We start from the raw sequence: 27,371 nt of genomic DNA on the forward strand, positions 1-27,371 counted from the left end.
GGACTTTTCTAGATCATTTCAGAAATTTTTAGAACAGTCCAGAACATTCTTATGAACAACATTAAGTTTCACACGTTTTGAAAAGTTCTAGAACATTCTATAAATGTAAGAACTTTCCCGAACATTCTAAATCTAAATATATAAAAGAAGAAACTGACTGACTGACTGACTGACTGACTGACTGGCTGACTAACATATCAACGCACAGCCGAAACCGCTGGTCCTAGAGATTCCAAATTTGGCACGTACGAGTAGGTTCCTTATATAATGTAGTCGCTACGGGACGAGACGGGACGGGCCGGGACAGGAATAAGGTTAGGGCAAGGACGATTATAAAGGACCAGCAGAGTCCATACTAAATACCGTACCCCGTTGGCAGCCGTAAATCTATGTCACTAGATGTCACTAAGAGTGTCATTTGAATAAAAATGTCGTTTTTTTTTTAAATACGCACGCGGTAGTTCAACGGCATTACAAGTGATACAGTGAAAAGTATATAGATGACGCTAGGGGCCCGTGTCATGTTTCAGTCCCTGTTTACAACGCAAGCCATCGTTCTTATTTTGAATTATGACAATCATGCAAAAGAGTACCATACTGTCAAATTTTCTATCTCTTTCATTTTGAGCGTGACGTCAATGATTAGTAATATTACTTTCAATATATTTAAAATTTAGATTTTAATGAGGCCATTTCGAACGGTGTTTATGATAGATATCATGTTGACAATCAATCTCCTAACCGTCTCGCTCATACCAATCCTATCCTATATTTGAACGAGTGCGACCGAAACAGTTGAGTATTATTGAAGATTTTTGAATGTCTAAAATCTTATTGGTAGTTGTCGAAAACCCGCTTTTTCCATAAAGTGTTGGCGCGACGTCAAGTGGGTGATAGGCGTACGAGCAAGTACGGGTTGGATGGTCGACTACTATGTGCAGCGGTTTTTACGCGTACTTACGCGTAAAAACTGACACGCAATCGAAAAAGGTCGTCGAACGAACCTTAGCTCGGACCATCGAATATGAAACTTATAAACTTCTTTATACACAAGGGTATAAAGAAGTTTATAACCAGGTGCTCCATGACACCATTGCACCAATCTGTCGCCAGCACCGCTACACTTCAACGGCCAAGTCACACAACATCCATACTAATATTATAAATGGGAAAGTGTGTGTGTCTGTTTGTTTGTCCATCTTTCACGGCAAAACGGAGCGACATATTGACGTGATTTTTTAAGTGGAGATAGTTGAAGGGATGGAAAGTGACATAGGCTACTTTTTGTCTCTTTTTATATCCCCCCACTTCCTTAGAATGGAGGATGGAAGTTTGTGGAGAGATTTTCGAATTTAACGCGAGCGAAGCCGCGGGCGAAGGCTAGTTATTTTATAAGCTGAATCCAGATCCATTAGTTTTGTATTTAATAAGATGGGAGGCAAACTAGCAGACAGGTCGCCTGATGGTAAGCGATCACTCCTGCCTATGTACACCCAAAACACCAGAAGGATTGAAGGTGAGCTGCCAGCCTTAGAGCTTCACTGAAAAGCGACTGGCAAATATCAAATGACATTTTGCACATAAGTTCAGAAAAACAATTGAAAATGGTACATGATACTCGTAACTAAAAATGTGTAACATATTTTACACGTCTAATACGTAACGCAATAAAATTATATTATTTTATCTTTTTTCCTACATCTGCAATTTCGCATGGATGTATTTATTGGCTGTGGTTACGGATAGACGCCCCAGTAAAACGGAGGCATTCATTAGTGAACAACACTAAATTACCCTGCATTAGCTTATGTATGTTAAACAAAAATATTGGCCTACTGTTTAATGTTATATGCTGTACTGTACAATGGGAGTGACATTAATTGTGTCGCTTAACTTCAAACTCGGGTAAATCCATTCTGCTTTTTTTGTATAATCATCCTTAAAACCGAATCGATTTACGCGAGTTTAAAGTCAAACGACACAATTGTATGTTAATAGTTCGTCTAAAAAGTTAATGAAGCAAAAATAGACTATATTTATGTCGTTTTGTGAGTTTAAATTATTTTATTTCGGTAACAGCAGCTTTGATTTAACGAAACCCCTATAAAAAGTAACCTTTTCAACACGGATCCGTTTTATCCGAAATATCCGGATATCCGGATCCGGCAAATCTTAAGATCCGAAATATCCGGATCCGAAAAATCGGCGGATCTTGCAAACCCTAACCGTATACTTACAGAAACTATAATAAGTACTTATCTGTAATAATTAATATCTATTCAAACAATGTGTAAGAAAATAAGTGTGCTCAGCGCACTTGGCCATGACAATATCACTCGTTCACCAATTAACATATCACTAGTAATACCTCTAATCAGGGTTAAATTGCCTTCCATTTATTATCTCCAAACCCTACGAGGCAGACATATGGAAACTGCATATGGCAAGTTGGACGATTTGTCCGTTAAAAATATTTTCTTTTGCTGTTTTTTATATTCAACAAAAATAAATGGTGCAAAATTAACTTAGGAGTCTTAAATTGCTATTTTTATCCGGATGACAGATATTGGAAGAGCTGCTAAACAAGCTCGAAGTGAGCCAAGTGGTATGGGTCGGAGACAAACTAGGAAATTATTATGAGGTAATATTCCCACTACCTACTGGAGATGAATGTGAGACCATGCTGCATTGCCTCACCCAGCTGGGGATTGGAGTTAAGTGGAAGTCCGTTGTAAGGTAAGACCAAAATCATCTGTTACTGTTTAGTCTTAATCTGATTAAAGCGTCATGAGTATCGTCGTTTTATCGATGTAATCTATTCTGTGTGTCCATGAGCGTTGAGCAACCCCAGTGGGATTCTGTAGTATCCCTGTGTAGCTATGAGCACTATCGGTAGGGTCAAATATTATTAAACGTCAGCCTTCGAAAAATAAATAAGTACAGTCGAGCTTTCTTACATATACCTACTCGTACTATAATCGACTGCACGAGGCCATGCGTTTGGCGAGGAACAGATGCCTATGGAGGAATCTAGTCTTCAACAGAATGACATGGTGTCACAATTCTCAGCATTGAGGGAACGACAGAAGAAGAAACTACCGACTGATCATTAGGTATTCAATGATCTTCTCAAACCGTTTTTTGTTTCTCAGCGTTTTACCATGCAGTGTTGTACACTCAGCCGTTGAGCATGAGGATTACGATGAGGATACGATAATGTGAGTTATATTACCTACTAAATATTACCAGGTTTTTCGTGATTGATGCGTTGCGTATCAGATTTTAGCTTTAGTTTAGCTAGGTTAGGTATTTAATTTTTTTTTGAAGTCGTTTTTAATTTGTAGACGAAAATCAGAAGAAGCAAAGCGCTGGCGCAATTTTGTGGAGTCTATTCGGTCGAAACTCACTGTGAAGCAAGTGGTGGATGGCGTACGAGGAGGCGGCGAACTATCGTTCGACTATCTCACTCTAATTATCACTGCGGAGTAAGTAATAGGTGCATAATAGCATAACGTTAGACGTGAGCCGTTTAAATATTAAAGCAAACAAATGCCAGATGGTTCGTGTGGCAAAATACTGTAAATCTGTTATCTACTGGTTTGGCTGTACAAACTGAGATCGGAATCTGTCCAAATTTTACTTATAAGTTTTAGTACTACGTACTACATTTATGAATCTTACTTATGAGTTATGAGTCACATAACACTAGAGCCTCTTGGTTGAGCATCGGCGGTTAGTCACTATGGTTAATAGGTACAGGCATTACATCGGGATGCCTGTTGCGTCTACGATGCTTTTAGCAACAGCAATATTTGGGTACCTACATATCTCTCACTAAGATACGCTGCAATCAGTGATCAAACTAATTAGGTTCAAAAATTTTAAAAGAGACAATTAATTTGCCACAGCTCTCTCGCTGCCCTTGGACTGGTAGAAAACAATGCCTCCAACATAGTAGCAGCTATGCTGGTGTCACCGCTCATGGGTCCAGTGATGTCCATAACTTTCGGAACCATCATAGCGGACAGAACCCTCATCAGAAGCGGCTTCGAAAGTCTTGTTCTGGGGATGTTCTTTTCGCTAGTATTTGGCTTCATTTTTGGACTTATCTTGGGTACCACAGAAATGCCTTGGGGATTTGGTGATTGGCCTACTGAAGAGATGAAGTCAAGGTAAGCAATTAGTACGAAATGAAGTTTCTTGACTCGTCACAAAAAAACTTCTGTATGACAATTAATTTATAAACTACCGACTGCATGACTACAATTTACGAAGACAAATTGTAAACATAAATCCAAAATCGTTGGCTATCACTAGTAAACAAACTACTTATTTGTGTGGATTTTTATTGATTAGATTACTATTGTATTAATCCATGATATGATCAGGCAAAATAAAAAAAAAGAATACTTTCAATTTGTAGAGGTTAACAATGTTCATAACTATTCCAAATTTCAAATCGATAGCATAAAGTAGTTCTCGAGATATTTAGTAATGTCACAGACGGACAGACAGATGGACAGAGTTGCACCATAAGGGTTCCTTTTGTACCTTTACCTTTTTGGTACGGAACCTACACTGAGAGAAAATACAACCAGTTTTCATGTTCGTTCAACAAGTTTTTTGGTTAAAATAGCGCCTACGTGCTCTTTGGTTCAAACAACAAGCTACTTGTCATTTGAATCGGCAATATATTTGAATCAACAAGTCGATTTTATAAAAACAACCTGACACATATTGTTTTAAACATACGTTTGGCTGATTCAATCGGATAAACCACAACAAGTCGAACTTGTTAAATTCACAATGCAAATTTCTCTCAGTGTAAAAACAGCCATCACAAAATCGATGCATGGTCTCCACCCAGCCAAAACTCTCCATTAACAAAAGCTAAAGGTATCCACATAGGACATGCTCCTCAACAATTTATGACTTATTTCAGAGGAAACGTGCGTGCCCTTTGGATGGGCGTTCTCTGGGCCCTGACGTCAGGCACGGGTGTGGCCTTAGCTTTACTACAAGGGAGCGCTGGGCCTCTGATAGGTATCGCGATTTCGGCTTCACTGCTACCACCAGTCGTGAATTGTGTGAGTCGTTTGCATTTTTACGAGATCGATTTTTTTTTTGGGCCTGTGTAGACAAGTAGTTACTTAACCCAAGTAACATCTTGTCTACACAATCTTGTCTCTTGTCTTGTTAACGCAAGTAGTTGGGTAACTACTTGTCTCTACGCCCTATTATAGTGCGATACAGGCAGTTGCGTATGGCGTGCAGAGTATTAGAGATTGATCAGCTTGATCATTTATTTTGTCCACGGACTTATATCGAAACTAGCTTTTACCCGCTGCTTCGCCCGCGTACTAAAAGTATTTTTATTCAAACGTATACAAAAATTAAGATTTTCATTTGGATCCGTAGGTTTCTCTGTAGGTACATTTGTCTGCGATTATTTCGATTACACATAATACTATTGTTTTTAAAGAAATGCTTGCAATGATTGTAGAAATGTTACCACATCGACCTCAGCGTAGGTAGCAGGTATGAGTAGGTATGTATTCTATATACGCTGGGGAAACCTTTATAAACAACCCACATAGCCCGTATTTCGACACTAATGGTCGGTGGGTAAAAAGTACTTTCTTGCATTATCCCTTACAACAACGATCCCTTCCCACTGAGCCGCCTGCTTTTTGCACTGCGTTTTACACTGCCTGCATATCTCTCTAACGATACCCATATTATCCCTATCCCTGTCCCTGTCGCTGTCCCTGTCCCTGTCCCTATCCCTATCCTTATCCCTAACCTTATTCCTGTCCCGGCCCGTCCCGTCTCGTCCCGTAGCGACTACATTATATAAGGAACCTACGTGCCAAATTTGGAATCTCTAGGACCAGCGGTTTCGGCTGTGCGTTGATATGTTAGTCAGCCAGTCAGTCAGTCAGTCAGTTTCTTCTTTTATATATTTAGATTTAGAATGTTCGGGAAAGTTCTTATATTTTCTAGAATGTTCTAGAACGTTCCAAAACGTGTAAAACTTAATGTTGTTCATAAGAATGTTCTGGAATGTTCTAAAAATTTCTGAAATGATCTAGAAAAGTCCAGAATGTGTGTAAATGTTTCAATCTATATGGAATGTTCTAGAAAGTTCTGAAAACTTATGGAATAATGTAGAAATTTCATAAATATGTAAAACTTAATTCAGTTTAACACATTTTGGAACGTTCTAGAACATTCTAGAAAATATTAGAATTTTCCAGAGCATTCTATATCAACTGTATTCAGTTTTGCACATTTTGGAACGTTCTAGATCATTCTAGAAAATATCAGAACTTTCCAGAATATTCTATATCAATTACATTCAGTTTTGCACGTTTTGGAACGTTCTAGATCATTCTAGAAAATATTAGAACTTTCCAGAACATTCTATATCAACTACATTCAGTTTTAAACATTTTGGAACGTTTTAGAACATTCTAGAAAATATTAGAACTTTCCAGAACATTATATATCAACTACATTCAGTTTAACACATTTTGGAACGTTCTAGAATATTCTAGAAAATATTAGAATTTTCCAGAGCATTCTATATCAAATACATTCAGTTTTACACATTTTGGAACCTTTTAGATCATTCTAGAAAATATCAGAACTTTCCAGAACATTCTATATCAACTACATTCAGTTTTGCAGATTTTGGAACGTTCTAGATTATTCTAGAAAATATTAGAACTTTCCAGAAGTATCTAGAACTTTCTAGAACATTCCATATCGATTGAAACATTTACACACATTCTGGACTTTTCTAGATCATTTCAGAAATTTTTAGAACTTTCCAGAAGTACAGATATATAAGTACAGATGCACTTACCCACATTTTTTATATTGCGTGACACATTTAAAATTATATTGCGTGATACAGAAGTAGAGATGTACAATACAGAAGAAGGACAGATATATATTTTTTTAACATTTTCGCCACCCACAGCCACCCACTTCCACCCACCGCGACCAAACTCCCTTACTTTCATCTAGAGACCAAAGGGTATTTACCACCCCAACAGGGGGTTGATTGGAATTGATAGTGATAGAGAAAACCCCGGACATACGTACATTAGCGTTAGCATTTTATATATGTATATATATATAGATTAGTACCCGTAATTTTTGAATGTCACACGCATGAAAAATACCTCATTGAAAGGCCGTGCAGATAAAACATTAATTGTTGATTTTTAGGGATTATACTGGGCCTTGGCCTGCATCTGGCTATTGTATCCTGGAGTTAAAATACCGCATATAAAAGGTGAAGCCTACACTGGTAACTCATCATATGAACCCTTATACCACGATTATCTGCCCATAGAATTTGCTGTTAACGGTGAGTATGTTTTAGTTCTTGAAGAAACTTTAAAATAAACGACAACTTGCGTACAAAAACTAATCTACGTTAATTACGCGGCTTCCGTGTGCTCTGGGCCTTACCTAAGACAGGAAACAGGACTCAGGAGACAGGTTTCATATAAAATGCTTTTCAAGGTACAATACTGTCTGTTTGGGTCCCATAGATAACTAGGAACTCTAATAATTTCTCCATACACCGTCCGTCCACGGCATAATCTGACATGCTTCTGTCCGGTTTTTATACCATGTTGGTAGCAATTAGTTACCTGATGGAAAACGTCTGTAAGCCCAAAAGTGCCACAAACGCGTCTCTAACTAGCCATTAAGTAGTAAAATCTGTTCCAAAGTAATGTCTGGTGAAACCAACTCGGGCGAAACGTCTTAATTAGATAATGGCGTAATCTCGTTAACAGTGGCGGAGCGTCGATACAACTCGATTCCCAACGGGTTTCCTAAAATTCTCTAGTATCTGTAGAAGTCCATAGAAAACAGATTCCAAAAACCCCTCCGGCTTTACCAACGAAAAGTTTCACGCCCCGCCACTGCTCGTTAATTAAATTTACTAAATCCCGCAGGCATCGTGAGCTGCTGTCTTACAATCGTCAACGTAATCTGCATATTTATAACGGCCATAATGTTCTTGAAGATTAAGGAGGTCGCCGCTCCGTACACTTCTACTCCAGATTTAAGGCGGTTTTGGGAGCAAGATATTAGAGTGGCGAGGGAGGCGAACAGGGCTAATTTACACGAAGCTGAACAGGATGAACGGGCTGAGTGAGTAACGATTTGTAGTAAAAATTAATCACTTTATTGTATAAAAAAAGAAAGCAAAAGCGCTTGCCATTATGTTATGGGCCACTAAAGCGAATTATCCCCCTTCCTGTTAGCTTTTCAGCAGTTGAGGAATAATTGAAATTAGATTTGATTTCTGGTTCTTATTTAACCCTCTTATTCATAAACGTGCACAAATTTTTTTCATGTCCATAAAAATCATTTTTCCCTTTCTATCATACCAATACGTCGGAAATTTTTCAGATATTGAGGACTTATAAATCGTTAAATTACTACATGAGTTTCTAATTCACAGGAGATTTAAGGAAAAAAAAAACATCAAAGAAAAGCAACTGACAGCTGTAGTAATGTAAAATTTTATCCACTACGTTTTTTCTGTAATGCATATTAATAAGGGCAGCTTAACATTAATCCTATCTGGTTTTTTCATGTTTAAAATAATAAAATCATTCCAACAGATTCCTGTTGGACGATCTTAACCAGGGAACTGATGAGGATATCAAAGACAAGTTAGAAGCCGCGGTACAAGAAGCTCTTGATGATGAAACTTACAGGAAGGTGAAGCGGATGAGCTACCAGAGCCACAACGCTGACGAGGTATCTAATACACTTAGGACCGGTTGCATCAAACCGTCTGTCACCGTTAAAGCGTTCGTTAAATTTTATTGTATGGGGAGTTCCATAGACATCCGCTGCGTGGCAATGATGTCTGTCAGATGTGATTGGTGCAACTGGTCCTTAGTTTTAAACGTAAAATGTGCCCGAGTAATTTGGACTATGGAAATGACCCACTTCATTTCATTTCAAAAAGGGACTCTTTATTAAAATTATCAATAAAAATCAGAATAACTTGACACACGAAATCGCCCGAATACACTCTATTTACTACCTAAATATTCTGTAAAGCTTCAACGCATACGCGAGATATTCCACCATCAAAAACCTGAGATCCTACCGACTGCGCCAGTTACCTACGTAGCTACGCTGTTTAGGCACTGGTCCCACCACTAGCTAGTAAAGCGATGAGCTATCGGCTATTTATGCGACAAAAGATAGTCGTTGCCGTGTAAACAAAAGAAAGAGATGTATTATAGCTGAGCGATGAACTATAAAATAGTCAATAGCTCAGCTATAATACATCTGTCACTTTTATTTACACGGGAGCGACTATCTTTTGTCGCACAAATAGCCGATAGCTCATAGTTTGCTAGCTCGCCGTGGGACCAGTGCCTTAGGTCCAAAATGAGGATTATATTCCTTTTTTTTCACGTCAGTAGGAATTTACAATACTGGGATATATTATGTAATCTCATACATACCTTTACTCCAGGTATTCCGTACAATCGGCATGCAGTCCCGCACGCCAGTTTCCCTACGCTCCAGCCGCCGATCCAGCATAGCTTCACCCCGCGGCAGCGTCAAACACCCCACCAAGAAGGAAGACATCGCCGCGCTCGACAAGCTCCTAACCTCCTTACTAGGAACCAGAGACAATAGAACAAGATCCTTCCGGTCCCATCGAGGAACGCCAAGGTCTAGCCGAATGCCGGTCATCTGTGAAAATAATAGACGATCGGAGTCGTGGCCGGAAAGGATATTTGAGAACTCTGTTGTGAGCAGCGTACTGAATAATTTGAAGAGCAGCCAAAGGAATTCGTCGGCTGAAGAACCGTTCTTGACTCCTAATTAACCTCGTAAGGGCCCAATGTACATAGTTGTTGCAGACGAATTTGAATGTTTCATTAACCAAATAAAGTAGAATTTCCCTTGTTACATTGCTTTTAAAACAAACGAAAATCTTACCAATTGACTTATAGAACAAGGTGCAAATTCAAAATGGGAAATCTAACTATGGTGGGCCTCACGAGGTTAAAATTCTTAATTTACGCACTAACATCAGCTTTTCACTCATTTACAATAGCTAAAGCTATATAAACGTGGCAGTAGCATGGTAGTCATAATTGCATCGTAACAGATTTTCTACCTTATTGCGTATCACTTGCATGTAAAACAATAGTTATTTGTTATACAAGGGGGCTAAGTTGTATTAAAAAATATATATATTTGCACCCGAGTGTAACACAAAACTTTTCCCCTCACTATAGCGAGGAAACTACAACGCAAAAAATGCGTTTATCACTGCTTCCAGTACTTCCACAGGTGGTAAATCATCTTTATTACTTGATTCACCTGCTTTTATCAATTTTAAAGCAGTTAATTTGACTTTATTCAAGGTCAAATTACTTTACCCACTAGTGGATAAAATGCGTTTTTACCCGCTGGTATTAAAGGACAAAACACGTGTTTCTGAGCTAGTTAGGGGAAAAGATCATTTCTGGCACCGAGACAAGAAAACACAAATGTTTGTGATGCACCAATTGCACCATTACTACGAATGCTTTCAATTATGCGTTACCTTTTTATAGGTACAGAATAAAAGTGGAATGTATATAACAATATGTATAATTGATATATAATACATACAAATAAATTCACTACAAACATTGCAAGTCACTTAAAACACTTTTATACCGAGAACTTTTAAAGGTGCCGTGAGTAATTATTTTTCTATGCTCTTCCGACGGATAGAGCGTATAAGGTATGTCGTTACTTCAGCGCTATAGACTCGAAATATCATAAATATCATGATACCTTTAAGAGTTCTTGGCATACAAAGTGTTAAATAATAAATAATAGATATGTATTTGTCATATTTATTTGTTGATTATCACAGCATCGCTTTCAGTACAGGTAACCACGAATGACGCAAGTAGACTTAAAGAACGATACTTAAATTTACTAATTAAGTAATTACACGAGTATGTAAATTGTACTGGAAAATGATGGCAATCATCAAGACGAGTCTGGTTTTTTGCCATTACTGTCTAAAAATATTTTCTTTCCCTTACCATGTTTGACTTGTGAGGTGTATATGTCATATCCTAATGATATGGTATTGTCATATAGTACTCTGTACCTAGTAGGAAGAAAATAGAAGTTAATGATCTGTGCAGGGGGCCACACAACCCATTCTGCTTGATAAAGAGTAACAAATTTACCTTTGACTTCTTCTTTAAAATTTTCTAACGGATGCTCCTCAAACAAAGCCAAACTTCCAAAGAAAGTCACAATCATTATAGGAGAGAATATAAACTGATCAAGGAGCAGCTTCTTAACAACCATATCAAAAGTTTTTCCTATGATAAATTTGTCTAAAACTTTGTACCAATTGTGACACAAAATCCCCACGGCAACTCCAGAACATGCCATATGTAAAGTCCGTTTGGAATCATAGCATTGTAAATCTTTGCAGTATAGTTCATAACTCTGTTCTGCAATATCTCCTAATGCTGATAAACTTAAGGAGATTGTAACATTTGTATATAATAAATATTTGTCACTGAATGCTACTTTCACTACGTTTCTGAATTTGGTGACAGGACTGTAGCCACGGAAGTTTGTCATCAGCCTTCGGAAGCCCATGGTCACTGACTGCATTATAGGTAATCTGAAAAAAGAAAAACAAACACTCATTATTATATCTTAGTTTTGAGCATAAACAAAAACTGATTAGAATATAATTAGAAAGTCTTTGTGGCAAACGTGTGCGTATTATTATCACCTGTATGTGTATTATGGTCATATTATTATAGTCACATTTCATGCATGTTTTGAGTCAAATATTGCTCTTTATTATCTCAAAATAATAAGCCCAACCATATTATCCTGTTGGCGAGACTATAAATACAATAAATGCAGTATGTATAAAAGTTAAACAACATGACATGCCAATGATGGACGAATTGAAATAAGTGAAAATTAATCATGAGGAATTTCACTGAATGATAAAAATAAATACTTTAAAGATATACTTAACAAATTCTTTTCCTGCAATTCTTAGAAATGACCATTTCAATATTCACTCCATCTTTGGTTTTGTGCCACTTTTCAAAAGTATTTTCTAAGTAACCACACAACTACTTGAATAAGGATCGGACATAAAAATAATTCATTTATTATTATTAAACATTAACTTCATAATAAATATTTAACATCAGTTATATATAGGCATTATTCCTTATCTCCTTTCTTCAAAGACTTGTCATGCTTAACTTTAGATGTGTAGATATCATAACCAAGTGAGATTGTGTTATCATAAAGCACTCTGTACTTGGTCGGCAGAAAATAAAAATTAAATATTTGCGCTGGAGGCCACACCACCCATTCAGCTTTGTAGAGTATCAAAAACTTATCCCTTACTTCCTCTGTGAAATTCTCCCAAGGGTTCTTCTCAAAAATAGCAACCGTAGCAAAGAATGATAAGATTATTAGTGGGGAGCAAACAAATTGATCTAGCATCAGTTTTTTTATCACCATATTCAAAGATCTTCCAATAATAAATCTATCAAGTATGTTATACCAGTGGTGGCTGATCGCACCAGCGGTGGCCCCCGAGAAGCCCATCTGTGCGGTGCGGTGCACGTCGTATTCGGGAATCGTTTTATTGAACACCTCATAACTTTGCTCAAGCGTGTCACCCATAGTTGAGATCCCAATGGATATTAAGACATTGGTGTAAAACAGGTTCCTGCGACTGAATGCTGCACTTTTAGCTTGCTTCGCGGATTTATAAGCATGTGAAAAGGCCCTTCGAATTGCCATTCATCAGAGCGGTGGCGATCGAGTGCCTAGAAAAAATAAGGGAAACATATTAATAAGTATATCACTGTTTTACAACAATATCTTAATATTTGCGAAATTTATATCGTGTTAATGTTAATTATATTAATCCGGGAGGCTTAAACTAATGAATAAAAGGGAAATATAAAAATCCACTTACCGTTTTTAAATAAACTTCCGTTTCCTGTGCCAGATGCTGGGATAAATATAAACTGCACGTGTGACGATAAAACATAAGTCCTTGGCGTGGTTGCAATATTTACTGTTGCATAACAGTAATACTGCGTAGAAATAAAAATTAAAACATATTTAGGAAATTCTTAACCTCAATGGTCACGAGTCTGTCAAAGTGAAAGCTGTCAGTGCTGTCACTGTCATATTCAAAACGTTGTCTTTTTTTTTTTACTTTTCCTGGATGCGAGTCCTTTAAGCCAAAACGTTGTCATAGTTGGGGCTGTTCCAAAACCAGTTAAATGAAGTATAGTGTTTTCACTCGGAGTATGGCTTCCCACAGACAGTCTTAAAAATTCATAATCTTAAAAAAAAATTGTATGCAATCTGACAGTTCAAACTGACACTGACAAGACACTGACAGATCTGTCAGTGTCAATTTGCATACAATTTTTTTTTTAAGATTATGAATTTTTAAGACTGTCTGTGGAATAAATTTTGTTAACTGGCAACTTATATGATGAACTGTCAAATATCTACATACACATACTAAGTGATATCGCGAATCGGCGCGTCCTGATTCAGTTTGCAGTTTTTCTTTCCAATTTCTGAATAAAGTGTTATACGAGGAGCCATGGCGGGTAAGTGATTTCTCCTCTTGCGTATTGTACTCATTTAAAAATATCCCATTTGTCTTAACATCAAGTACTTTCACATGGGCAGCCTCTTACAATATCCTCTAAAGACTCCCCTGGGCTTCATTTAATCGGTGCTTTCTTTCTTTCAGACAAACTAACTCTCGATAGACAGGCTATGAAAGATAGGTCTACGTCTCATCTTCGTATTTACGTCGGAGGAATAACCGATAATGCAACGGTTGAAGATATGTACGACCACTTCATTCAATATGGGCAGATCAACGGCATTGTTGTGAATCGTAACTTTGGTTTCGTTCAGTTTGAGACAGAGGCCAGCGCGAAACAAGCTATTGCTAGTGCTGATGGAAGCATGTTTATGGGGAAGACTATTAATGTGAGGACTGCTCAAACCAATCCGGACAAAGCAAGGTAAGCATGTATTCCAGCCTCAGGCACCAGAGGACTTGGTCACTTTTTCTTTCATATGTGTAATTTATTTCGGTTTTAATTTATATACATAGTAGTGTGACTACTTTAAGACAGCACAAGTTGAAATATTTTCAATAAATTATAATTTAACTTGTGTTTATTAGAAGGTAAGCATGAGTTTAGTTTGGTTACACTGGTTTAAACTTTCACTATTATTGCACATAATGACTTTTAAATTGGAACTTAATGTTTTTTTTACACCCTGAATAAATGATTTATACCCTAAAATAAATAACCTAACCACAAAATTAAAATTTTGAAAAAACCCCCGACCGTGACATAGTGGACCGATTTTCATGAAACATGGCTAAGAACACTCCTGACTAACTCAGCTTTCAGACAAAGAAAACTAAATCTAAATCGGTTCATCCGTTCGGGAGCTACGATGCCACAGACAGACACACACACACAGACAGACAAACAGACAGACAGACAGACGGACAGACAGACAGACAGACACGTCAAACTTATAACACCCCTTCGTTTTTGCGTCGGGGGTTAAAAATTAAACTTAATTGCATATTACTACATATTAAACTTATCTCCAATGTTTGGTCACACATACTACTGATCATATTTAAAAATATTTCACTCTTACCAACATGCTCAACAAGTATTTACTTATATGTATTTTACCAAAGAGGATCGAGTATTATAGATAGTTTCTGTTAAAGTAAAATGTGTAATCACAGTGCATAGACTGCCATCTCTCGACACAAGCTTAAAGCTTTTGAACTTCAGTTTTGACAATTTGACCCATATTTTTAGCTTGATATGCGTTAAAATGTCAAATATTAATATTAGCGCCATCTAGCCGAGCGTCCCCCAAAGGTGTATCGCCATCTAGGTCACCGTAGACTTTGTCTGTCTTTATGGAGTTACATATGTCTTTGTATTTTACTGACATCATATGATGTTGCTGAGACTCGAAGGGTTAACAACACAGAATTAGATTTACGTAGAAGAAACATGTTTATCTATTTGTATGGCGGCCGAGCGTGTCAGATTTTGTACTGAAGTTGTTACTTGCCTGTGATTTTAAATATGTCTCAGGCCCTTGAGTGTTCATAATTTTTGTGTTGTATCAATTAAATATCACGTAACGAGGCATTTTTAATGTTTATATTGACTTCAACTTACAAAAATTTACGCCCGAAAGCTGCAAGCTGCGATCAAAGACGGACAACTCAGTGGATTTCACTGAGTTCATTTGACACGCTAAGTAGATACATTTGCTTGATCTATGGTATATATGACATCTATGGTTAACAAGTAATAAAGCACCTTACATGGTAGGTGTATTGTTGGATGCCTGGTTTTGAGTAGAACTGTGGATGTCTTATGTCTGTCTCGCACAAGTTTTATATGTATAATTACAAACTTATCTTTTAGACCCACAGAAGTAGTAATAGTGGAGCCTGAAGTCCCGCCAGCTGTGGTGCTGACTGATAACCTGCCTCTAGACAATGACGGTGGAGAAGAGCCTTACGACAGCTATGGCAACTACATCGGGGACCAGAGCCATGGTGAGTGTTTTCTTTATTTGATGACAGATCTTGTTTGCATTGCAGTAGTGTTGATTCATTTAAAAAATAAATAAGAAATGACTCTGGCCAAAGCACGGCAAACATTTTTCTTGGCCTATGTAACCTGCCTTAGTTGAGGCATGTGTTCAACTGTTCATAGTCCCATGTTGTCCTATGATCAAAGCCCTGATAATGAGAGCAAAAGTGCATCTTTCACTAGTACTTAGATAAATATTGACCATTTTAATTTTGTGTAGATAGAACTACCTGTAATTCTTCTGAATTTCATAATGGTGGTCGAGTATATCATGCTTTTTATCAACATTATTTTATATAATAGACTTATAAAACGTATGTCCTCGCGTTATTGAGACGTCAACACATAATTTCTCCCGTCGTCTTTGCTCATGATGTCCCGCTTTCCGTGTGGACCCGCGCCCGTCATCGTGAACCCACCACAAATCCTTCAACATGACCGAATCAATATTGAATATTCCAGGCGGCTACAAAGACAGAGAAGAAGAATACGAGGAGAACAGCTACAACAATCAAAGCTGGGGCGAGGCCCCGCGCGGGCGCGGGCGCGGCGGGGCGGGCGCGCGCGGGCGGGGGCGCGGGCGCGGGCGCGGCGCGGCGCCGCCGGCCTTCAGGGACAGGGAGGAGGCGCCGCCGAGGAGAGGTGAGCGAGGCTTACTTTTTTTTTTAGTGGAAACAGGTCCCTCTCACCTGATGGCACATCTCGGACACTGGCGAACAAATATATGAACGAGGCGCGTTCCTAGCACACATTATAAGGTAGTGTAGGTGAACGCGTCCCATGCTTGTATGAGCGAGATATGACAGGTCGACTGTTTGCGTTTTTGACAGGCGGTAACTGTGAGGTAACCGACAGGGGGTGGGCGGCACTTTCAGCGGAGAGCGGGAGTGGCCATACTGTACGATAGTACTCTTTATTATGGACGGTTACTTACTCCAGATCATCTGAGGTGCCTATTTTGCTCGAAATTAAAATTAACCTCGACCACACTGACTCCATTTTCCGAAATTTTTCTAATTGACCATAATTTTAGTAGTGTTTTATTAAGATAAGAAATAAATGTGTGGATTTTTTATCATTCTAGCCAATTATTTTGTACAAAGAGGTAAGTTTTTCAGAAAAATAAATCAGTTAAGTAAATTGAATGCTGTCATTTCCGTTATGGGGATGGTAATCCATATATGACATGAACTAAATATAATATTTTGTACAATGGAAGTTAACAAGGAGCTTTATTAATACACGTTTTTATCAGGTGGCGAGTGGAATGAGCAGCGTGGCTACTCTCGCGAGCGGTACGCGCCTCCGCCCGAATACCCGCGCCCTGTTCCTGTCAGCGAGCGCAATGACTGTGAGATCATTGTCGTCTCTAAAGCTCTCACGTAAGTACATTACACCTCAACAGAGGTCGCTTCATGCGTTTACAGCGAGCGAAAGGTCAACATGCACCAGCGCTACTCGTCTGGAGAATTCTTCCAGTCAGGTTACTATCGGGTGGAGAATGGAATGAGCAACGCACCGCGGCCCGAATACCCACGCCCTGTTCCTGTCAGCGAGCGCAATGACTGTGAGATCATCGTCGTGTCTAAAGCTCTCACGTAAGTACATTACACCTCAACAGAGGTCGCTTCATGCGTTTACAACGAGCGAAAGGTCAACATGCACCAGCGCTACTCGCCTGGAGAATTCTTCCAGTCAGGTTACTATCGGGTGGAAAATGGAATGAGCAACGCGCCTCCGCCCGAATACCCGCGCCCTGTTCCTGTCAGCGAGCGCAATGACTGTGAGATCATTGTCGTCTCTAAAGCTCTCACGTAAGTACATTACACCTCAACAGAGGTCGCTTCATGCGTTTACAACGAGCGAAAGGTCAACATGCACCAGCACTACTCGCCTGGAGAATTCTTCCAGTCAGGTTACTATCGGGTGGAAAATGGAATGAGCAACGCGCCGCCGCCTGAATACGCGCCCTGTTCCACACACACACACACAGACAGACACGTCAAACTTATAACACCCCGTCGTTTTTCCGTCGGGGGATAATAAACTCAAAATCCGTTACACAATTTTAGCAATAAAACGTTTTGTTACAGTGAGTACGCAGAATACATCGAAGGCCGCCTGAAGCGTCTTGGCATCGTGGTCGACTTACTCTTCCCAATGGAGGACGTTCCTATTGGAAAAGTGCTGGGCAACATAGCGTCCCGTGGATGCCTCTACGCGATACTGGTCATGCCACAGAACCAGGAGAACCGGTCTCTTACGCTCACTATACTACACGGGTTACCCCAAGGTATGTGACCACTTAGCTGTTTCTGTCTCTTGTTGTCACTATCTTGTTGCAATGGAGGATGTGCCAATCGGAAAAGTGCTGGGTAAGGCAGCGTTCCCACTTAAGCGTCGCGTGTCTCGGGGCGCGCTACGGACGTCGCCGCCACGCCGCCTGAATGTAATTCAAAAAACGTCTCCTCAGTACATTTTGTAAAGGAAGGACGTAAAACGCGCCCCCAGGCGGCGCGGCGCGCGCCGAATTACATTCAGGCGGCGTGGCGCGGACGTCCGTTCCGCACCTCAGGACATGCGTCTCTTAGATGTGGCCGGTCCCTAACATAGCGCCGCGTGGCTGTCTCTACGCAAAAATAGGTCCATGGATAATCTCAAGATAAAACTATTACTATATTTAGTTGTTTCTTTCTCTTTCTTATTTTGACTGACTATCTTGTCCTAATGGAAGATGTATCAATCGTAAAGGAAGGTAAAGTACTCGGAAACAGAGGTCGCATGAGAGTTCTTTGCGGTACTTGATCGGAGCGCTGAATGACCCGAATTGTATGCGACCTGAACAGGTTTTGGGGTTTAAAAAGCGAGAGATCTTTGGACTAATGTAAATATAACCTAATCTCAAAATTTAAATTTAGAAAAAAGCCCCGACCGCGACATAGTGGAACGATTTTTATGAAACATGGCTAAGAACACTCCCGACTAACAACTTTCAAACAAAAAAAACTAAATCGAAATCGGTTCATCCGTTCGGGAGCTACGATGCCACAGACAGACACGTCGAACTTATAACACCCCATCGTTTTTGCGTCGGGGTTAAAAATCAACTATATAGATACCCGGGTAAACGGCAAATGGTGGCAATGCCGTATACATATTTTTTATAAAGAGGTTAAAATCTCTCTGGTTCCTCCTGAGCTACATAGCAGGTAAATGCAGGTATATAGCTCCGTCCTCTCTCTCAACTTAAACTGAACGGCTGTAGTACATCATGGTAATCCCCTAGAATGCAATCTCGCCACCTCAGCTCCACATTTTGTATACATATTTTTTTTTGCAGAACACCGCAATATGCCTCTAGAAGATGCCTTGCAACTAATGTCACGGAACTTCCAAGAGGTGCAACGTGGTGGGCCGAGCGGTCGCGAGGCTGTTTACGCACTGCTAGGACAGCTAGCTGATGGACGAAGTCTAACTGTTATGCAGTATGAAAAAGTCATTGAGTATTTGCAGGTTGGTAGCTTTATAAGGAAACATGATTTTCAGCTGCTATAAGGAAACTTCCAGTACCTAGGCGAGGCAATATACGCACTGCTACCACTGCTAGGTAGGCTCTACAGTCGTTATAAGCAATCTTCGAAGGTACAGCCAGGAGGGCTGAGCTCACGCGAGGCTGTTTATGCACAGTTAGGGCGTTAGTTGATGGACGAAATTTGTCATTTAATTCCATCGAGTACATACCCTAATAGAGCAAAAATGTTATTTAATTTGTTCGAGAACGATTCCGCCAACTCGCGGCTACTCATATCCCCTCTCACTGCGCTCCCATTGGCTGATACAAGGTCAAGTAATAGGTGCTAGGGATGAGGTAGTGCGTAAGTAAGGTTTATCGATAAGGATATTTTAACCCCTTACGCGCTTTATGCACCACTGTGTGTGCAAGCCCCAAAAGTCCGTAACATTGCATGCACACACGGTGGAGCAGAAATCTATTACATACTACTATATATTATTATTAGTATAAAAAAACACGGTATACAAAAAAGGGAGAACTATATTTTCTTGGAAGTAAAAATGGTATAATAATCAGATTATAATTATTTTAAGTAAAAGTTATGAAATTTTCCAATCCCTAATTATGTATCTTCGAGTTTCTTAAGTTGTGTTTTTTATTTCGATTTAAATAGCAATTTATTATTTTACAAATTACTTGAACGTAATATTTAAATTAATACATATATCAGATAGAGATTTTACGAAATCGTGTCACCTAAATATACCCAAAACATATCTAATTACACCTAAGAATTAGGTACCTAATACATTAATATAATCAATCAAGCTTAACATAATCGATAATATACAAATATTCGACATAAACCATTAATGCAAACATTAGTGCAAGATAACTTTCTCGTTTCTTTATTTAAATAGAGTGTGATCATTATGTAGTAGGTACTCACAATAATATTCCTTACTCATTAAGTCATTACTTAAATATCGATACACCACTTGATGCTATATATTAAGCATATACAACACTAGTGCAGACTGGAAAGAGATGGTGTGATGTGAATTGAGTTACGTGGAAGCAAGAGATAACGACATACGTCTAGCCTGCGTCATCACCTTTCACTTTTGTTGTCCAGTTTAATTTGGCCTCCGGACAAAATTTAATATAAAGTAGTTTATAATTTAAAATCGTAACTTACCGATGAAAAGTTATTCCTTATATTTTAAAGTCAGATGTTTTGCTGTTTTTTCTACGAAACTGAATAGAACAGCACGCCATTATAATAATAGTAAAACAAACTATAATTTATTTCGCAATTCGCAGAGACGTACGCACGGATCCAATACTGGTTTTGTACTGTTTTAGTGAGAGCGTGCGCTAACATTTATAAGTGACAAATCACATATCCGTTGCGCAGACGGACAGCCCCATATTACCACTCTATTGGGTATGTCCTCGATGTTTAATTCAAGTAGTACAATGAAAAAATTATCGAATTATTAGCAAACCATACTGACAGCTTATGGCGCTAGAGGGCGCTTTACAGCTGCCGTCACAGGAATATTGTGGGCCTCAGTCAATCTGTGTAAGAATGTCCTATAATATTTATTTATTTATTTATTTATTCTCTATGGATCTACCATTATGTGCCTACTGAGAATACTGAGACATATTTTTCTCAATGCATAGCACAGGAACAGATAATTCACCAAAGGTCTTTATTATAGGCTACTTGACCCCTATTTTTAAGTCATATGATTAAGTACTGTCCAATTAACCGAAATAAAATATTACCATATTACCATATTTTATTATGACATTAAAACAGCAAAAAATATTTTTAAAGTATACTTTTATGTAATCAGGCGAATACAACACAGTCACGTTAATTCTATAGATAGAAAATATAAAGTATTTGACTCAGTGGCACATAATACAGTTTTTTATCGCCGTCAATTTAACTTTCTGGCTCCATTTATTTATAACAAAGTCAACGAATGTTTAGACATCTACAACAATAATAAACATTATTTGATAAAAAGTATTCGCAACTGGTCTTTGACCCTTAATTACTCAGAAACTGAAAAACTCCTCGAAATTGTTAAGTGACTGTTAAAATTAGTGCGAGCGTAAGCAATTTAATAGGTAAAAATTAATTAGATAAAGGTAAATAAGCAAGAAGTTAATATATTTAATAGGTAAAATCTAATTATAAACATACAATGCAATACAATACAATACAAATACTCTTTATTACACACCTCAATACAGGAAACAACATAGTAAGCATAAACAACAACTAAACATAAAGAAATATCTGTTGACTTCAGAGACAGGAAGACATGTTTTTCAAGTAGAGTACTTCAAAATTCATAATACCACTTATTAAACGCTTTCTTTTCTACAGCTTATAATAAATATATTTTGGAACAGTTCTTCATTCCACCGCACACTCGCGTTCTCCTTCAAACACCACTAACACACGTAGGTACACACACACACACACACATACACATTGGTAATTATTCTTATTCCTAAAGTTAATAGTAGGTAATTTAATTCAATGTAGTGTTAGAAGTATAGGTATACTTAATTAATACCGATATACTGATAAAAACAAACGTCTATTATGTTTAATTTACTCGTTAATTACTATTTCATGTAACTGTCCACATATCTTCAAAATAAAAATTAAACTGGGTCGTGTGCGGTTATTATTATTTTCATATATGTTTATTGTTTATATAAATATATATTACTAGCTGCCCGGCGTACTTCGTATCGCCTTATACTTGGAGGCGCAAAACATGGGGCAAGGCAAAGAAGTGACCATTTTTACTTGAAACAATTAAGTAGCTACATCATTAATTACATTATAGCGTACCTATTTAATATACACATACCCATAGCTGGGCATTAACTCGTTAATCCGTTAATCGTTAATTAACGAAGTTAACATTTCGATTAACGGATTAACTTTTAAGTTAACTCTAAAAATGTTAACGGACTCGTTAACTTCCGTTAAATTTCTCCGAGTCCATTAATCGTTAATTTAGCAGGGCAGCGCCGCGAAAAACACGCTACTGCAAAAGTCCGAAGTACGGAAAATCCTAGGATTTAACCGGTAAATCCCAGCTTTTACCGATTTTGATCGCCAAAAGCCCAAATATTACCTAAAGAATTGTTGTTCACATGGGTTCGCTTTTACCAACGTTGATTCGATGAATCCTAAGTTTTACCATGGCAACTGTTCTAGATTATACTGTGGTTCTAGTGACAGGGCAGCAAATTCGAGCCCAATTTAAGACCACATTCTCTTCCCTAGCTTCTACCCGGCTTCCGCCTGCTGTGATCTTGCAGCTCTCCTGACACAGTTCTTGGCAGTAGCTCAGGCAATCACTGCCTTCCACATATAGCCTAGAGTTCAATAGGCTTGCTGTAATTCGGGCTTTTACAGTAATATAATACATTATAGTGGATTACTGATACAAATAAATATATACCTACAGTAAAAATATTTTTTTGTCACGCGTTAACGGATTATCGATTTACTTTAACTTACGTTAAATTTGTTGAAATGTATCGCATTAACGATTAACGAAGTTAACTTTTTTAGTAACGGATTAACGATTATCGAAGTTAAATATTTGATTAACGGTGCCCGGCTATGCACATACCTATTGAAGAGATAAGATGACTTACCTTTTTCCTCTTGTGGCAATCATCCGGTTATTGCGTTGTTTTAGTTACTAACTGTAATACTTTAAATTGCTTTTGAAATCAATTTGGAGTTTTTTTACCATTCATTTAAAATACACCATTTACGCTAGTTTATTCCAACTACAAAAATATACTATTTTTATTTTATCTCAAAACACAAATCACAGCAATAACAGTTGACAACGTCTAATGGCCGCTGTACACATATGGCCAACGGTTCCACCAACCCCCTTGGCCAAGCGTGTAGAGGGCTACTTGGCCGTAAGTTGGCAGTTGGCGCTTGCACTGGCCGGCCAACCGATTGGTGTCGGTTTTTTGTCCACACATCAAAGGATCTTGGCGCCAATGGCCAACTGCGTTTACACGTTGGCGCTTCATTCAGTTTGTCGTCAGCCGTCAGAAAGGACAGTAGTGAAATATTTACGAAAATAATAAGTTTATCTATGCCAATAATAGTGTTGATTTTAGGAAATAAAATAACCTTGCAAATTTTTAATGTATTGCCTAAAAAAGATAAATGTGCTTATCAGAATATTCAAAAAATTGTTAATATTTCAAATAATTTAATTTTACTACGGGGTTATTATTTTTTAATCAAATTTTGCTGACAACGTAAATGTTCTAGAATTAAATAGCCTTTTCCATTCCACGTCCATCTTTCATGAAGAGCCAATGCCAAGTGATTGGTTCACCAATGTGTAAACAGCGACTCTTATCTTGGCCAAGGGGTTCCACCAAGGGTTGGCGGAACCGTTGGCCACATGTGTACAGCGGCCATAACAGATTTTTTTCTGTTATGACAGCTCATTCTCATTTATTTCATTTCAAGCAATATTTTTTAGCCGCATTACCTGGCCGCTACATATTAAGGTGGATGATACACTGGCTCCGGTTGTGCGATGCGAATCGGAGCCAGTGTGACATCCACCTAATCAACTACTTGTTGCACGATTAGAGTGAGATGGAGCAATAGGTAGAGAAGGACAAACATGTATTGCCTCACTCTTTCGCTCTATCTCACTCTAATCGAGCAACCGATCGCCATGTGTGTAGAGATCTTGAGGATTGTGATCGTTTCGGTTTCCTTCGCCTAAGTTTTGCACGGAGCGAATGTAACTATTTATTTGCGATGGTACCGGTTCATCACTACTTTTGTGAAGTATAAAATTAATAGCTGTAACAAACTGTCAGATTTGGTTCGAGTCGGACAGCGGATTTAATTCGCTCCGAACCATATCCGGCCGTCTGTAGAGCACGCGGACCAAATCCGACCGGTCCGGCCCGAACCAAATCTAACCGTCTGTTACAGCTATTAGAGAAATTTATAAATCTGGCAAGCAATTTGACAATGACAACTTCATAGACTACTTAAAATAGCTGTAACAGACGTGTGCGTTCCGATTTAGTATTATTTATTATTTCTTTAACGAAATAATTACTAATTTTCACATTATTTTGCCATTCCTTATTTCTTTAACGGAATAATTACTAATTTTCACATTATTTTGCCAAGATAAATTAATAAAATCACAATGCGTTTGGAACGCATCCGTCATTAATAAGTTTGGAACGCACCTGTCATTAACGTCACGTCATTGTCAAGTTGTCAGGTAGGAACAATTTGTATGGGAAAAAAGAATCACTGTTTTCTAATTATCATCACAATATTTACGTGTTTTTACACTGCCTAAACCTTCTGCGGTCTAATACAAACATTTCAATACCAAAATTACGTAAATCGGTCCAGCCGTTCTCGAGTTTATAGGTAACTAACAAACGCATTTCATTTTTATATATATAGATTATTTAGGTATAAGTATTGCATTCATTTTTAGAGTAGGGATGTATATTATGTATATATATATATATACCGATGCACTTTAGTTGTTTGTCTACCATCTATTTTCCTCTCTCAGTTATTCTAAGGTTAGCTGGAAGAGATCCCTTAAAGGGATAAGTTCGCCTTTGTACATAACCGTTATAATTATTCTCTGTCATGTAATTTTTTCTGTACAATAAAGTGTTTACTACTGCTACTACTATCTTCCTGCAGCTGTTTTGTTATTTTGTTTAATATTCATAGTATATAAAATTCGAAGCGATGTCCTAATAATAATATGATACTTAAGTAAGCGATTCGAACATGTTTAGAAACAATCAACCTTTGTAACATTGATAATAATAGCGGTGGTTTATTCCCTGATCCCTATATGACAGGTTAACCTAGTTTAGGGCTCAGGACACTATTCCAAGGCTATTTTACATTAACTCCATTATTCATATGTACTTTAAGCGATAACATACATCTCATGTAAATGTAATAAGCTGACACTTTGATACCTAAATAAAGCATTTTTCATTTCATATCTGTGCAACAGATCATTCTACTCGAAAACAACATTTTGTGACTTTTAAGTATGCATAAAGTTCAATATGCCAGTGATTGTTTTGAATGCAGTAAGTGTCGAATTCGATGACGTCACTATATCGCTGACAGCGTTTTCGGTGGCCAAAATAAATTAAAAATTACACACATTTTTAATCGAAAATACGTAGTCATCATACACTTTTGATACCCAAAATCTATAAATATTTTTTTTATGTCAAATACTACAGAAGACAATCATTTATTGTGCCAAACTCGATATGAGTCTAGTAGGGCTATTGCTCCACTGATCTAACCATACATCTTTCACTCGACAGGAACGCAAAGAGCAACAAGTGAAGATCGAGCTAGGCGAGCCCCTCGCGCCCGCCTCCACCAACAAGACCGAGAGCGACCTGCAGCAGCGCATCCTCAGCATCCTCAACGACAAGGTGGCCGAGAAAGTCGCGCCCGTGCCCGCGCCCGTACCCGCTGTACAGAATAACAAGCTCTTCAATGACCCCACGGTTAGGAAAGCGCTCGACTCCATTTTGCAGAAGTTTACATAGATTTAGGGACTACTTAGAAAATAATGTATGATTTTTGAATAGACCGAGGAAAAGAGAACTGTTGCGCGCCCGTTTTAAGTTATCTTGCAAGTACAGATGTAATATACAAACAAAAATTTGTCTGTAAAAGTCCCTCATTTTTGCAGCAAAGAATCTTAGCATCCAACGATAAATTGATACCAGGGTGAGCGCAGAGAACAAATTGTTCAAAGACCCAATGGCTAGGAAAACTGCAGCAATGCATCCTCAGCATTCTTAATGACAAGGTGGCGGACAAACCTGCCCCCGCTGTGCAGAATAATAAGCTCTTCAATGATCCTACGGTTAGGAAAGCGCTCGACTCCATTTTGCAGAAGTTTACATAGATTTAGGGACTACTTAGAAAATAATGTATGATTTTTTTAATAGACCGAGGAAAAAATAACTGTTGCGCGCCCGTTTTAAGTTAGCTTGCAAGTACAGATGTAATATACAAACAGAAAGTCGGTATTTCTGTAAAAGCTCCTCATTTCTGCAGCAAAGAATCATATGATCATAATATGTGTCGCTTAACTTCAAACTTGGGTAAATCCATTCTGCTTTTAGGTTGAATAAATAAAAAATATAATATTGATCTGAAAGATAATCAACCTTAGCAGAATGGATTTTACCCAAGTTTGAAGTTTAGCGACACATATCGTCACTACTTTTAAAAAATCTCGTATCTCACGCTGCTCCTCAAAGTTGAAACGCAGTAAGTCTATATGCATTCCATACATACTTACTACAATTTTCTTTTCATTGACAGACGAAGATACAAGTTTTTTTTAAAGTAGTGACGATATGCCGAAGAGTATCTAACGATAAATTGACGCCTAAACCTGAGAACAAATTGTTCAAAGGCCCAAAGGCTAGAAAAGCTGCAAGTGTGTAATTTCCGAAGTCTAGAACAGTTAAGCTACACGGCAGGTACATATTTACATTAAATGGTACTCGAAATATGCGATCTTTGTAAAACATACTTTTAGGTAATTTAAAGTGACGTGTTTTTTCAAGTTCTCTTGAACTTCCTCTTTGGAATGTAAATTGTGATTTTCAGATGGTATCATAAAATACATACCTTGACCTTGACACATGTATCACATTAAAATTAGGTAAAACATTTTAAACGTCGACCTTGTTTAGTTTTTATTAAAATAAAAATTAAGGTATAGTCTTGGGTCGACTCGTTCGTTTTTCGTACCGTTCCCTTTATCCGATTCTGTTTTCGTCAGCCATTCTTTATTCGTCAACATAGTCTGCAGTCATTTTCGTCTTTGAGCATAATGAGACCATAAAGACTGCGGAAAAACACGAAGACGGATTAAGATAAAGATGAACAACGAAATTGGCCGTAGTTGAGAAAGACCATCGACGATCGTGACGAATAAAGAATGGCTGACGAAAGCAGAATCGGACTTTAGGAACGTGACGAAAAATGAACGAAACAA

General features: G+C 38.1%; 4 protein-coding genes across 7 annotated transcripts; 2 read left to right on the forward strand and 2 right to left on the reverse strand.

Annotated features, from left to right (window-relative positions):
- Positions 1-2,575: 2,575 nt before the first annotated feature.
- LOC125231927 lies at positions 2,576-10,321 on the forward strand. Its single transcript, XM_048137527.1, has 9 exons — positions 2,576-2,736; positions 3,153-3,218; positions 3,345-3,485; positions 3,909-4,172; positions 4,943-5,087; positions 7,237-7,378; positions 7,977-8,175; positions 8,652-8,790; positions 9,524-10,321. Exons 1-9 carry the CDS (start codon positions 2,681-2,683, stop codon positions 9,881-9,883), a joined length of 1,512 nt encoding a protein of 503 aa, XP_047993484.1. The 5' UTR covers positions 2,576-2,680; the 3' UTR covers positions 9,884-10,321.
- A 319-nt stretch (positions 10,322-10,640) lies between these two features.
- Positions 10,641-13,172, reverse strand: LOC125231744 (mpv17-like protein 2). Of its 3 annotated transcripts, none has more exons than XM_048137308.1 (2): positions 13,034-13,172; positions 10,641-11,701 (listed from the first exon to the last, which is right to left on the reverse strand). In XM_048137308.1, exon 2 carries the CDS (start codon positions 11,689-11,691, stop codon positions 11,047-11,049), a length of 645 nt encoding a protein of 214 aa, XP_047993265.1. In that variant the 5' UTR covers positions 11,692-11,701; positions 13,034-13,172; the 3' UTR covers positions 10,641-11,046. The 3 variants fall into 3 exon arrangements, with proteins under 3 accessions (XP_047993265.1, XP_047993264.1, XP_047993266.1); XM_048137307.1 differs by lacking the exon at positions 13,034-13,172 and adding an exon at positions 12,614-12,748; XM_048137309.1 differs by lacking the exon at positions 13,034-13,172 and adding an exon at positions 12,071-12,204.
- Positions 12,263-13,175, reverse strand: LOC125231745 (mpv17-like protein 2). The gene is made up of 2 exons (XM_048137310.1): positions 13,034-13,175; positions 12,263-12,881 (listed from the first exon to the last, which is right to left on the reverse strand). The coding sequence occupies exon 2, from the start codon at positions 12,853-12,855 to the stop codon at positions 12,265-12,267; it is 591 nt and encodes a 196-aa protein (XP_047993267.1). The 5' UTR covers positions 12,856-12,881; positions 13,034-13,175; the 3' UTR covers positions 12,263-12,264.
- Positions 13,176-13,590: 415 nt separating this feature from the next.
- LOC125232100 (nuclear receptor coactivator 5) lies at positions 13,591-26,560 on the forward strand. 2 transcript variants are annotated; one of them, XM_048137714.1, is made up of 9 exons: positions 13,591-13,685; positions 13,832-14,111; positions 15,564-15,697; positions 16,197-16,376; positions 16,990-17,031; positions 17,248-17,332; positions 17,828-18,027; positions 19,075-19,247; positions 25,672-26,560. In XM_048137714.1, the coding sequence occupies exons 1-9, from the start codon at positions 13,679-13,681 to the stop codon at positions 25,900-25,902; spliced, it is 1,332 nt and encodes a 443-aa protein (XP_047993671.1). In that variant the 5' UTR covers positions 13,591-13,678; the 3' UTR covers positions 25,903-26,560. The 2 variants fall into 2 exon arrangements, with proteins under 2 accessions (XP_047993671.1, XP_047993672.1); XM_048137715.1 differs by lacking the exon at positions 17,248-17,332 and having other exon boundaries at positions 16,990-17,116.
- Positions 26,561-27,371: the final 811 nt, after the last annotated feature.

Source organism: Leguminivora glycinivorella, chromosome 12, assembly GCF_023078275.1.
Source record: "Leguminivora glycinivorella isolate SPB_JAAS2020 chromosome 12, LegGlyc_1.1, whole genome shotgun sequence".
In the NCBI taxonomy this organism is placed as follows: domain Eukaryota; kingdom Metazoa; phylum Arthropoda; class Insecta; order Lepidoptera; family Tortricidae; genus Leguminivora; species Leguminivora glycinivorella.

What these genes read in the sequence shown, in the direction of transcription:
- LOC125231927 (XM_048137527.1), top strand. Translation starts at nt 2,681, where the DNA reads ATGCTGCATTGCCTCACCCAGCTGGGGATTGGAGTTAAGTGGAAGTCC. An exon ending in ACTGAAGAGATGAAGTCAAG is followed by an intron (nt 4,173 to 4,942) that starts GTAAGCAATTAG and finishes GACTTATTTCAG; the next exon opens with AGGAAACGTGCGTGCCCTTT. An exon ending in CATAGAATTTGCTGTTAACG is followed by an intron (nt 7,379 to 7,976) that starts GTGAGTATGTTT and finishes TAAATCCCGCAG; the next exon opens with GCATCGTGAGCTGCTGTCTT.
- LOC125231744 (XM_048137308.1), bottom strand. Translation starts at nt 11,691, where the DNA reads ATGCAGTCAGTGACCATGGGCTTCCGAAGGCTGATGACAAACTTCCGT.
- LOC125232100 (XM_048137715.1), top strand. An exon ending in ACCAATCCGGACAAAGCAAG is followed by an intron (nt 14,112 to 15,563) that starts GTAAGCATGTAT and finishes CTTATCTTTTAG; the next exon opens with ACCCACAGAAGTAGTAATAG. An exon ending in GGAGGCGCCGCCGAGGAGAG is followed by an intron (nt 16,377 to 16,989) that starts GTGAGCGAGGCT and finishes CGTTTTTATCAG; the next exon opens with GTGGCGAGTGGAATGAGCAG.
- LOC125231745 (XM_048137310.1), bottom strand. Translation starts at nt 12,855, where the DNA reads ATGGCAATTCGAAGGGCCTTTTCACATGCTTATAAATCCGCGAAGCAA.